Consider the following 14,422-nt stretch of genomic DNA (forward strand, 5'->3'; position numbering starts at 1 on the left):
GTGGAAGCCGCTGGCCGACTGCGCTTGGTGATCTTACTTATATTGCTGTAGTGCAGAGGGGAACATGAAGGTTGGCACTTTACTTTATCTTTCTACGATATTGTGTCTGCGTATTTTTATGTAATTTTATGACGTATTTTTTTTTTTAGATTTTATGCAAACAATGGATAGTCTGGCGGTGATGGTGGTGTGTGAAATCAACAACTTTGAGCAACCTGTTATTTCATTCATCTTCGTATTTAGTTCATGCTGATCATGTGTCATTGTCACGTCCCCTAATCAGAATAGCAACATCTGAAAACATCCTGTAAACTATACCTAGTATTTTTCAGGCGTTCTTTATACTCTTCGTGTCTGCATGCATACTGGTGAAAGTCGTATTGCATGCATACTGGTGAAAGTCGTATCCGGGTTTAGTAAAGGTATTTCACGTGTCATATCATTATGTCAAAATACTTCTAGTTTTTCTTGATTTTTATTTTAATACCAATTCAAAGGGTAAAGTCATAAGAGTAAAGTTAAAGTAAACTTGAACTTAAGTAGAGTTAACTCTGACAGTTTTCTCTCTATGTTCCACGTCTCCAATACAGATGATGCCTTTTAAATGTAAGTCTGCACACAGGAACTCGGTCTTTGCTTCGCTATTTCAGATGATGCGAAATGCCAGGATACACATTCTTGGTGTAAAACCGTCAACTGTGACAGCCCTGGTATTGCGGATAGTTGCCCGATGACATGTGGACGCTGTAACTCCACAGGTTAGAAACATATCTATATTTCTCTATCAGATATAACAGGGATATCTTTGTGTACACCTGTTAGTGGCACACCAGTAATTGTCGGTTTCACCGAAGTGGTATATGTCGAACAATTGATCCTTATAACTCGTCATGGTTAACGTGTTCCATGTGCCAGGAGAACATGTGAACAACTGTCAAATGTACTCACTTCGTCTTTTTCAAGTATTATACAAAACAAATTACCTCGAATAAAATCCTGAAATCATTTGCTTCACAATGTTACATTAACATTCGCAAAATTAATTACAAGGTGCTGAGAAAACTCCTATAAGAAGTTGTTTAATACCACTTCAAAATATACTATCATCAGTTGTAAATAGCACCATCATTTAAGTGTGACGTCTGAACACCTTTCATGAATCTGACAAATGGAAACAACTTCTTAATTTTACTTTCGACGTTTCTTGAATAATCAATAGTGCATGGAACGACAGCTGGAGGGGTGGAGTGGCGTATCTAGGTGATAGGGTTGACATATGTCAATATGGTCACCGTGTTGATCACTGTATTGTCTGGTTCAAGCCCACATATCTGGATTACTGCAGAGTGCGGCTTTAAGCATCGCACAAAACAAACAGAAAACAAGCACGAGCAAATCTGTCAATTTTAACATAGTGGCGATTCTTTTGTTCAGTGAACTGTGAAGGTGGACAGTACTGGAATGGCAGCACCTGTACGGAATGCTGGGACGGAATGCCTTCAGAGTATAGGGGAAAGTGCCCTTGTGCCCTTACAAGAAGATGGGGAGTAAATTGTCAACACAGGTGCAACAAATGGTGTTTGGGTGGTATTTGTGACCCACTTTCGGGTGAATGTGCAAACTGTCCACGGAACAGATATTCCAAGAAGTGTGACAAAACATGTGACGAGTGTGGTAACTGTACAGAGACATCCTCCAACTGTGACCGCACAAGTGGAACATGTCTGTGGATGTAGTCCTGGATTCTATGGACGTACATATGGAGGGCAATGTAACAACTTTAGATTCAAAGTATGTAACTCCTCTGGATTCTGCGTTCATGGTTGTAAGGAAGGATATTTCGGATCACAATGTAAAAGAGAATGTGGGGAATGTGTGGATAAATCTTGTTCAAGAATGGGTAAATGTTTGAACGGTTGCAACAGTGGATGGCATGGTAAGGAATGCACCTCCAGCCGTAGTAGCAACTGCACACATTCCAACTGCCACTAAAACGGAACATGCATGAAGTGCTTGGACGGTTTTCATGGCGACCAATACCAGAAAAACTGTTCTTCTGGATGTGCGGCGAAATTGTGTAACAGGGATGGAAGTTGTCAATGTACAAAGAGTTATTTTGGCCAACAGTGTCGTAATACCTGCAATGTAAATTGTCGTAACACAATTTGTAATCAGACATCTGGCGAAAGTGAGTATGGCTGTGTATTGGGGTGGTATGGAGCCACGTGTAGTACCAGATGTCCCGACAACTGTGCTACTGGTGACTGCAACAGATACCATGGCTCATGTCTGTCTTGCAGGAAGGGATTTAGGGGGGCATATTGTAACACGTCATGTCCTCGACATTGTGTTGAATGTGACCAGAATGCCAGCAACTGTACGTCCTGTGAGTCTGATTATTTTGGAAACACCTGTGAAGAAAAGTGTAACGGTTGCGTTAATGGGAGCTGTAACATCACAAATGGATTCTGTATGGACGGATGTAAACCACGTTTGTATGGGCGAGAATGTGAGTTGAATTGCAGCAGTAACTGTTTGAAGCAGAATGCTGTACCGTTTTGTTCTCGAGGTAACGGCACGTGTACCAACGGTTGTTACAGTGGATGGTACAAGGCAAAATGCGATGTCCCATGTCCCCAAGGGTGCAAAGGAAAGTCGTGTAAAAGGGACACTGGCATATGTATACATGGTTGTACACATGCACTGTACGGTCCACACTGTAATCAGTCATGTCATTGTCTAATGTCCCCATGTACCGTTACGGGGTCATGTACGGGGTGTCTGAAAGGCTACTATGGCGAGAGATGCTCTTCTACATGTCCACCAAGGTGCGATACCTGTGAGCAGCACACTGGCGAATACAAAACTTGTGTGGAAGGCTGGCGCGGTCATATGTGCAATGGTAAGCACGATTTTGTGCTTTTGTAAGAGTTCAGTCTTCTTGTAACGGTCATTCTAAAACGGTTTAACATTCACAGAGATGGTATTCTCCTTACGAGTTAAGCCACCGACCTATATGCTATATGGGTTGCTATTCTTATCTTTAAACCCAACTTTAAAATGTGAAACAAGCTAGGCTGTGTTCTAATGGTATTGAGATGGGTTAGTTTAGTTTCATTCTGTTTTGGGCAATATTCCAGCAATATCACTGTTGTGGACACCACAATTAGGCTTCAAACACTGAACCTTAACTGCCATTCTTTAACATTGCCCTAATGTTATCTTAAAGACTTAGTGCTTTGTAAAAGGATGCCTAGGATATTAGTCGGCCTATGGACATGTTGGCCTCTACCATGTTGTTAACATAACTTGTGTACAGTGAATGTACCCTCTGCAATCAACAGATCCGTTGATAGATGACAAGGTCGTGTCATCGTGAACACGTTCATTAACCTCAAACACAAATGTTAGCACTTGTCCTCTTTTTCTCTAGATGGTGACTTTGTTCAAATGTCCCTCATAATGATGTAACAGTATTATGTAGTCCATTGAACATGTTAATGTACCTCGAGTAACATCGAATTCAACTTTCGTCAGAGTCATACGTAAGATCACTTCGTCAGATGGTCAGTATCTTGTCATCTCGCACTGGCGTTGTTCTCTTCAGTGCTATTGTTATAGCTGCATTTATCATCATCAGGTAATACCTTGTTTGTTCTTGTCCGTATGAACGTGTATCAAGATCAAATGCTTCCCTATTTAAATGCTTAGAATGAAGGGAGCGGTAGGTCTAACGTTAAACATAGATTTTACATTTACTCGCTGCGAGAAGAAGAAGCATGAAGTCACTAATTTTGCAGTGGAGTTTAATTTTGATCCACAAGAATTGGAACTGATTGAAATTTAATATTTTGATTTTCCAGAAAAAAGTGCAGTGGGTGGCCAAGGAGCATTTATCTCTCCCCTGTCCGAACTGACCACCATGTATGGGATGACATTTCACTTCAAGGGTTAAGTGAGAACGGAGAAAGTGAACAATCTCACTACGAAACATTTCCAGATTCACAGGCAGGATACGAGGCGCTTTCACCTTCAACTTCCCGACCGTCATTTTACACAGCTCTGCTGCAGTCGGGTGAGACTGCCCGGGTGACAGTGGACTAACGTTTTTAACGCACATCGTTCTGTTTCACAAGTTGGGCAGTTGGATCAGTCACTGATTCGATTTCCATGTTTCGACTCTCACATTCAGATAATAGATTATTATCCTAACATACAAAATGTCAAAATAGTTAACGTACTCGATGACTTTGTTTGTGAGAAATTCAAGTAACCTTATGTTCTAACATATATATTGTCCCATAAACGCGTTCCAATTCATAGAGGACTATTTATTCATATACCTGCATAATTACTCAGATTTTCAAATGAATGATTATTGAAACCTGATTTTACTGTAATTTGGCATCAACTGGTTATCACAAACATTATTGTACCACCTGAACCACTGAAGAATGTACGTGTTGTTAACGTTTAGTTGTTGACCTCACGATATAATTGTATTTAAAATGAAGTTGCAAAGATATATTTGTCAACTATTTATGTAATTAAAGACAAACTGTAATTAAGCTGACAAATACATGCATATACCTCTGCAGGCTGGCCTTGGGGTTCGATAGCCCACATGGGTACAATGTGTAAAGTCCATTACTGGTGAAAGGAGCCTAAACCCAAACTCACTCACTCACTCACTTAATATGGTTCAAACTGGATATATTCCTGCCATTTTACAATCATGTACAAAGATTTAATCTCATCTCAACTCGCTACAGCTGACTGGTTGCAACACAGGCTATTGTCAGTACAAAATTATTCAAAGCTTTGTATATATATAACAAAGTTGACCCTCTCATGCTGTATTGTTAAATCGTATTATTGTAAAACTAACCAGGACTTGGGTTCTCCAATTAATAGAATGCACAACAGCATCGTTTAAAGCTAACTTTTATGTTTAAAATATATATAAATGTAATAAAAAGTAGTGTTATGAGATTTAACTACCTTAATGCCAGCATTATGAGTTTGTTGTGTATATAATGCAGATTTTAACAATCTCTCCATGAATGTAATTTAAATGAGTCTGTTGTATATATAGTTATATATTTTCTAAGATTTTCTTTCTGTGAATGTAGTCACAGTGGAAATTAGTTTGTTGTGTATATATGTATATATTGTATATAAGATGCAGATTTTAACAATCTCTCCATGAATGTAGTGGAAATTAGTTTGTTGTGTACATATTTACGTATTGCCTATCAGATGCAGACTCGAGCTTTGGAACGTTCGGACTTCAACAGATGAGCTCAGTAATGCTTCATGTGTGTTCATCACACTTGCATGTTTGCTCTTATCATTAGGTGAGTGAGTGAGTTAATGTTTAACGTCACATCGGCAATATCTCAGCCATATCGTGACGAGAACATTTAAATTAAATATATGCATATGGAAAAATCTGTCAACGGAGGACAGTAAAACAACTAGCATATCACAGTTTTAAGTAAAACTAGTATGGAAAGTTAAAACTAATAGCACTATTTAGACAATACATAATAAAAACAGACTATAGATCGCCAACAACTGAAGGTAGATCACCACACTAGGGACCATGGGGACTTACAGTACCTTTGCTACCTGCATGGACCCTAGTTGGATTTACATCATCCCCTCAGCTGCTGGCGATTGTACGAAAGGTTAGCCAAAATTAAAACAACATGAATACTACGATTAAAAACCTGGCAGACTTAAATTTACTGTGAATGTTTGTGGACTTACGTACCCTCTCAGGAGGACAATAATTTTACAATACTTCAACCCCCTTTGAGGGTTAGGACGGGCAGGTGTTTATGTGTACAGTGTGATGATGACTGTACGTCTGAAACCGTGTTTTATAATGAAATCAACAGTCTGATCATATTCCTGTTCGAAACAATAGCATGCATACAGCTGGTTTCAGCTTTTGGTTTTCTCTGATTACTAGTACCTTAAACGGTCCTTATGAATATCAACAAACCACTGACACAGAACATATCTGTAACGTATGTGCATATCCATATATTCACATCCGAAAACATTTGAGTGTTATATGAATATATCATTTATAGGATATTAAACGGTAAAGCTCGTGACAAACCAAAATTATTTCACTCGGGACATAAACTTGGTATGAATGGGGAACGAGTTTTATATCCTATTTATTATCCACGTTTTAAAATATGAAAATTTGAATGAAAATCATGAATGGAATGAAAGTAGTACCAGTAATGTCACATTTCACGTATTAGCCAATCAAATCACTCGAAGGTGTGACACATATGTGTCATAACACTTTGTTATGAAACACCTTTACGAAGTACCACGTAGGTAATAATATGCTATTATGCTATGGATATGTTATTATTTGATAATAAACTAAGCTGGAGTGGATTATCCTTTGTTTCAAGTAGAAGCGTATGCGTAGTTAATTTCACACTTTCATCTCTAAATCACTCCTGAGTGAGTGAGTGAGTGAGTGAGTTTAGTTTTACACCGCACGCTGCAATGTTCCAGCTATATGGCGGTGGTCTGTAAATAATCGAGTCTGGACCAGACAATCCAGTGGTCGGAACCCGAAGATATGTGTCAACCAAGTCAGCGAGTCTGGCCACCCGATCCCGTTACTTGCCTCTTACGACAAGCATAGTCGCCTTTTATGGCAAGCATGGGTTGCTGAAGGCCTATTCTACCCCGGACCTTCCCGGGTCTAAATCACTCCTGAGGCAGTGGTACCCAGTGAAGTGCTTCGGACGTTCACTTGTCCAAGACGCGTGTTTATGTCGAATACGAGTGGTGCCGTTCATGCTTTGCTGGAATATTGCTCGAAGCGCCAAACAACTCACCCACTCGCTGACTTACGGCGGCGTATTAGAGCCACGGTGAAAATGTTTTTTCGTGTCAGAATCTCCTACGTAGAACTTACTATCTCCTACGAAAAAGCTTAGTATCTCCTACGTAGGACATATTATCACCGACGTAGGACTTACTATCTTCTACGTAGGACTTATTATCTCTTAGTAAGTCCTACGAGATGTTAAGTACTAAGTCCTAGGTAGGGGATCCAAGTAGTAAGTCCTACTTTGGAGATAGTAAGTCCTACTTTGGAGATAGTAAGTCCTACGTAGGAGATATTAAGTTCTACGTAGGAGATAGAGACACAAAAAAAAACATTTTCACCGTGGCCCTAATGCGCTTCCGTACTTCCGTACTGACTCACATAAACTTATATAAACGCCGACCAGGTACATATCATGTATCAAAGCCAGTGTGAAACTTTTAGGCACAACTTCCTTTTCGATTATTAACAGTAACCAATGCTGAAGTTGTTTTGTCACGAACCTAAATCGAAACCTATGAGGTCTGTAACTAGATTTGTTGGTGGTTGTTTAACACTGCACTCAGCGATGTTCCAGCAATATGGAGGCAGCCTGTAAACAATCAAGTCTGGATCAGACAATCCAAAGATCAACAATATGAGCATCATAGATACGATGAAATATGTCAACCAAATCAGCAAGTTGATCCACTCCATCACGTCAGTCGCCTCTGACGACAAGCATGGGTTACTGAAGACCAATTCTAACCAGGATCTTCATGTAATATGTGCCAGTGGGTCATGGCGTTGACTTTTGTGCTCCCATGACCCCTAGTACAAGTGACAAATGTAACGGTTGGTCAACATGTCGGCAGTGTATGAGTAACTGAACGGTGATATCGCCACAGTCAGCGACCGTCCCAATGCAGTCACTATGGATGATTTATTCTAGTTTCTCAATTTCAGATAGGAACATACATTCGTGTTTATAAACAACATGAAACCATTTTCATTATCCAGAGAAATCCATACGTGTTTCCAAGATCATCAACACCAGAAAGATATGTGAACACAATGTTCCTGCTCCTTTTGTTCAGCCGTTTAGCTGAACGTTGTTAAAAAATCAAGAAGTTGGGACAGTACTGTTTTAGTGTGAAATTGAATTAAACGGGTCTTACTGGATTAATCTACAGCATGAATAGGAAAGCAAAAAGGCATAATATCAGTTTTTAGAACTATTACATGGACACTTAACACACAACAGAAGAAAGATAGGTTGCAGACAGGTTGACCTGAATTTCTTCCTTGTTGATAATTTCTGTTTCGATGTTAAATCAACTCCCACACTGAGTTCATCAATGAAACATTGGAAGCCGCTGGCCGACTGCGCTTGGTGATCTTACTTATATTGCTGCAGTGAATGAGGGTAACATGAAGGTTGGCGCTTTACATTATCTTTCTACGATATTGTGTCTGCGTATTTTTATGTAATTTTATGACGGACTTTTTGTTTGATCCATTTAGATTTTATGCAAACAATGGATAGTCTGGCGGTGATGGTCGTGAGTGAAATCAACAACTTTGAGCAACCTGTTATTTCATTCATCTTCGTATTTAGTTCATGCTGATCATGTGTCATTGTCACGTCCCCTAATCAGAATAGCAACATCTGAAAACATCCTGTAAACTATACCTAGTATTTTTCAGGCGTTCTTTATACTCTTCGTGTCTGCATGCATACTGGTGAAAGTCGTATCCGGGTTTAGTAAAGGTATTTCACGTGTCATATCATTATGTCAAAATACTTCTAGTTTTTCTTGATTTTTATTTTAATACCAGTTCAAAGGGTAAAGTCATAAGAGTAAAGTTAAAGTAAACTTGAACTTAAGTAGAGTTAACTCTGACAGTTTTCTCTCTATGTTCCACGTCTCCAATACAGATGATGCCTTTTAAATGTAAGTCTGCACACAGGAAATCGGTCTTTGCTTCGCTATTTCAGATGATGCAAAATGCCAGGATACACATTCTTGGTGTAAAACCGTCAACTGTGACAGCCCTGGTATTGCGGATAGTTGCCCGATGACATGTGGACGCTGTAACTCCACAGGTTAGAAACATATCTATATTTCTCTATCAGATATAACAGGGATATCTTTGTGTACACCTGTTAGTGGCACACCAGTAATTGTCGGTTTCACCGAAGTAGTATATCTCGAACAATTGATCCTTATAACTCGTAATGGTTAACGTATTCCATGTGTCAGGAGAACAAGTGCAACAGCCAAATGTACTCGCTTCGTCTTTATCAAGTATTATACAAAACAAATTACCTCGAATAAAATCCTGATATCCTTTGCTTCACAATGTTACATAAACATTCGCAAAATTAATTACAAGGTGCTGAGAAAACCCCTATAAGAAGTTGTTTAATACCACTTCAAAATATACTATCATCAGTTGTAAATAGCACCATCATTTAAGTGTGACGTCTGAACACCTTTCTTGATTCTGACAAATGGAAACAACTTTTTAATTTTACTTTCGAAGTTTCTTGAATAATCAATCGTGCATGGAACGACAACTGGAGGGGTGGAGTGGCGTATCTAGGTGATAGGGTTGACATATGTCAATATGGTCACCGTGTTGATCACTGTATTGTCTGGTTCAAGCCCACATATCTGTAATAATGCAGCGTGCGGCTTTAAGCATCACACAAAACAAACAGAAAACAAGCACGAGCAAATCTGTCAATTTTAACATAATGGCGATTCTTTTGTTCAGTGAACTGTGAAGGTGGACAGTACTGGAATGGCAGCACCTGTACGGAATGCTGGGACGGAATGCCTTCAGAGTATAGAGGAAAGTGTCCTTGTGCTAATACAGGCAGATGGGGAGTAAATTGTCAACATAGGTGCAACAAATGGTGTTTGGATGGTATTTGTGACCCACTTTCGGGTGAATGTGCAAACTGTCCACGGAACAGATATTCCAAGATGTGTGACAAAACATGTGACGAGTGTGGTAACTGTACAGAGGCATCCCCCAACTGTAACCGCACAAGTGGAACCTGTCTATGTGGATGTAGCCCTGGATTCTATGGACGTACATGTGGAGAGCAATGTTACAACTGTAGATTCAAAGTATGCAACTCCTCTGGATTCTGCGTTCATGGTTGTAAGGAAGGATATTTCGGATCACAATGCGATAAAGAATGTGGGGAATGTGTGGATAAATCTTGTTCAAGAATGGGTGAATGTTTGAACGGTTGCCACAGTGGGTGGCATGGTAAGGAATGCACCTCCAGCTGTAGTAGCAATTGTAAAGATTCCAACTGCCACCAAAACGGAACATGCATGAAGTGCTTGGACGGTTTTCATGGCGATCAATGTCTATCTTGCAGGAAGGGATTTAGGGGGGCATATTGTAACACGTCATGTCCACGACATTGTGTTGAATGTGACCAAAATGCCAGCAACTGTACGTCCTGTGAGTATGGATATTTTGGAAGCACCTGTGAAGAAAAGTGTAATGGTTGCGTTAATGGGAGCTGTAACATCACAGATGGCTTCTGTATGGACGGATGTAAACCACGTTTGTACGGACGAGAATGTCAGTCCAATTGCAGCAGTAACTGTTTGAAGCAGAATGCTGTACCGTTATGTTCTCGAGGTAACGGCACGTGTACCAACGGTTGTTACAGTGGATGGTTCAAGGCAAAATGCGATGTTCCATGTCCCCAAGGGTGCAAAGGAAAGTCGTGTAAAAGGGACACTGGGATATGTATACATGGTTGTACACATGCACTGTACGGTCCACATTGTAATCAGTCATGTCATTGTCTAATGTCCCCATGTATCGTTACGGGAACATGTACGGGGTGTCTGAAAGGCTACTATGGCGAGAGATGCTCTTCTACATGTCCACCAAGGTGCGATACCTGTGAGCAGCACACCGGCGAATGCATAACTTGTGTGGAAGGCTGGCGGGGTCATATGTGCAACGGTAAGCACAATTTTGTGCTTTTGTAAGAGTTCAGTCTTCTTGTAACGGCCACTCTAAAACGGTTTAATATTCACAGAGATGGTATTCTCCTTATGAGTTAAGCCACCGACCTATATGCTATATGTGTTGCTATTCTTATCTTCAAACCCAACTTTAACATGTGAACCAAGTTAGGCTGGTCTTTAACAGTATTTAGTGGGTTAGTTTAGTTTCATTCTGTTTTGAGCAATATTCCAGCAATATCACTGTTGTGGACACCACAATTAGGCTTCAAACACTGAACCTTAACTGCCATTCTTTAACATTGCCCTAACGTTATCTTAAAGACTTAGTGCTTTGTGAAAGGATGCCTAGGATATTAGTCGGCCTATGGACATGTTGGCCTCTACCATGTTGTTAACATCACATGTGTACAGTGAATGTACCCTGTGCGATCAACAGATCCGTTGATAGATGACAAAGTCATGTCATCGTGAACACGTTCATTAACCTCAACACAAATGTTAACACTTGTCCTCTTTTTCTCTAGATGGTGACTTTGTTCAAATGTCCCTCATAATGATGTAACAGTATTATGTAGTCCATTGAACATGTTAATGTACCTCGACTAACGGCGAATTCAACTTTTTCAGAGTCATACGTAAGGTCACTTCGTCAGCTGGTCAGTATCTTGTCATCATGCATTGGCGTTGTTCTCTCCAGTGCCATTGTTGTAGCTGCATTTATCATCATCAGGTAATACCTTGTTTGTTCTTGTTCGTATAAACGTGTATCAAGATCAAATGCTTCCCTATTTAAATACTTAGAATGAGGGAGCGGTAGGTCTAACATTAAACATAAATCTACATTTACTCGCTGCGAGAAGAAGAAGCATGAAGTCACTAATTTTGCAGTGGATTTTAATTTTGATCCACTAGAATTGGCATTGATTGAAATTTACTAATTTGATTTTCCAGGAAAAAGTGCAGTGGGTGGCCAAGGGGTATTTATCTCACCCCTGTCCGAACTGACCACCATGTATGGGATGACATTTCGCTGCAAGAGTTAAGTGAGAACGGAGAAAGTGAACAGTCTCACTACGAAACTATTCCAGATTCACAGGCAGGATACGAGGCGCTTTCACCTTCAACTTCCCATACGTCCGGGTACACAACTCTGCTGCAGTCGGCTGAGACTGCCCGGGTGACAGTGGACTAACGTCTTCAACGCACATCGTTCTGTTTCACATGTTGGGCTGTTGGATCAGTCACTGATTCGATTTCCATGTTTGGACTCTCACATTCAGATACTGGGTTATCATCCTAATATACAAAGTGTCAAAATGTTTAACGTACTCGATGACTTTGTGTATGAGATCGTCAAGTAACCTTATGTTCTAACCGACATATTGTCCCGTAAATGCGTTCCAATTCATAGAGGACTATTTATTCATATACCTATATCATTACTCAGATTTTACTGTAATTTGGCGTCAGTTGGTTATCACAAACATTCAGTTCTTGGTTTTCTCTGATTATCTTAAACGGTCCTTCTGAAAATCAAGAAAACACTGACACAAAACTGTTGATAAATTTAAACTCAATATTTCTGTAACGTTTGTGCATATGCATGTATTCACATTCGAAAACATTTGAGTGTTATATGAATATATATTATGCTATTATGCTATGGATATGCTATTATTTCATAAAAAAAACTAATCTGGAAATTTGATTTGAGTTTGATTCGTTATCCAGTGGATTATCCTTTGTTTGAAGTAGAGGCGTATACGCAGTTAATTTACGTACACTTTCATCTCTAAATCACTCCTGTGGGAGTGAGTTTAGTTTTACGCCTCACTCAGCAATATTCCATCTATATGGCGGCGGCCTGTAAATAATCGCGTCTGGACCAGACAATCCAGTGATCGACAGCATGAGCATCGGTCTTTGCGCAACTGGAACCCGACGACATGTGTAAACCAAGTCAGCGTGCTTCACCACCCGATCCCGTAAGTCGCCTCTTACGACAAGCATAGTCGCCTTTAATGGCAAGCATGGGTTGCTGAAGGCCTATTCTACCCCGGACCTTCACGGGTCTAAATCACTCCTGAGGCAGTGGAACGCAATGAAGTTTTCAGGCGTTCACCTGTCCAAGACGCGGGTTTAAGTCGAATACGAGTGGTGCCGTTCATGCTTTGCTAGAATATTTCTCGAAACGCCAAACAGCTCACCCACTCGCTGACTCACATAAACGTACATACACTCCGACCAGGTACATAACATGTATCAAAGGCAGTGTGAAACGTTTAGACACAACTTCCTTTTCTATCACTGAAGTTTCGGCAGAATCTACATGGAAACCTCTGAGGTGTAACTAGATTTGTTGATGGTTGTTTAACACTGCGATGTTCCAGCAATATGGAGGCAGTCTGTAAACAATCAAGTCTGGATCAGACAATCCAGTGATCAACAGTATGAGCATCATAGGATGCATTTGGGATACGATCACATATGTCAGCTAAATCAGCAAGTCGATCCACGCCATCACGTTATATCTGACGACAAGCACGGGTTACTGAAGACCAATTCTAACCCGGATCTTCACGAGTGAAATATGTAAGGACCCATTAGGTATATCTCAGCTGTTTCTATCCCCGTTGTATATATTCATTCATCCTCCCTCATTACCATATCATGGTATATAAGTAAGTGCAGAAGAGCCACGTGGCATGTTTAACAGTCGGAATAAGGAGGGTGGTAGCAGTTCCTAACTATCTAAAGTTCAAAGAATGTTGTCACGTTCTTAAAGCCAACCATCTTCAGTCAGTCACTACTGTTCATCACAGATCAAATCACTGGTCATCAAAGCAAAGCAAATATCACTAAGTAATTTCCTGGCCATGATGAATCCACCTCTGACCACGACAACTCTATGAAATCAAACCAACTTGGTTCTCACGATCCTGAATCTGTTGTGAACACCATATGGTGGAACAACCCTGCTCATTCTGGGATCCGTAGCGTCAGTCCACTAACTGATATGACATGTGGAACGTTGCACTAAAACAGGCTCAGGTAGTAGGGTATTACATAGGTGTCGAAAACCTTTCATGGATATAACACTTTGGGTATCCGTAACATATCCAGATCCATCCTTCAGTATACACAAACACAGAGAAACTTTTTATCAACTGTTACTGGTTCAAACGGCAAACTGCTGACAGAACTTAGTTCTGTTATGAGACGAATGCTAAAAGATTCAGGTTTCGAAAAAGGACCTAACCAAGGAAAGAAAGAAGCATTCAGCAAGAAACTTCCCAATCAAAAATGTGTCTGGTCAAAATGTTTCTCCGACGTATAGTACACAGATATTAGGTCTTTGTTGTATACATCAGAGTGTCATCAGTCAAATACAGTCAAATTTTATTCGCTCATCACTAACCCGTGTCGGGTGACAGGAAGCAGACGCCATTGCTTGGAAACGTAACTGAGGAGCAAAGGCGAGATCAGTGGTATCTGATGTATCGCATGTAATCTGTGCCAGTGTAACGTTGACGTTTGTGCTCCCATGACCCCTAATACAAGTGACAAA

The 14,422-nt window shown here is 40.3% G+C and overlaps 1 protein-coding gene and 1 pseudogene across 1 annotated transcript; both read left to right on the forward strand.

Moving 5' to 3' along the window:
- Positions 1-4,104, forward strand: LOC137279050 (multiple epidermal growth factor-like domains protein 10; annotated as a pseudogene).
- Positions 4,105-8,195: 4,091 nt separating this feature from the next.
- Positions 8,196-12,557, forward strand: LOC137278489 (multiple epidermal growth factor-like domains protein 10). The gene is made up of 6 exons (XM_067810844.1): positions 8,196-8,284; positions 8,555-8,618; positions 8,847-8,954; positions 9,629-10,849; positions 11,482-11,584; positions 11,806-12,557. Exons 1-6 carry the CDS (start codon positions 8,279-8,281, stop codon positions 12,044-12,046), a joined length of 1,743 nt encoding a protein of 580 aa, XP_067666945.1. The 5' UTR covers positions 8,196-8,278; the 3' UTR covers positions 12,047-12,557.
- Positions 12,558-14,422: the final 1,865 nt, after the last annotated feature.

This window comes from Haliotis asinina, chromosome 3 (genome assembly GCF_037392515.1).
Source record: "Haliotis asinina isolate JCU_RB_2024 chromosome 3, JCU_Hal_asi_v2, whole genome shotgun sequence".
In the NCBI taxonomy this organism is placed as follows: Eukaryota; Metazoa; Mollusca; class Gastropoda; order Lepetellida; family Haliotidae; genus Haliotis; species Haliotis asinina.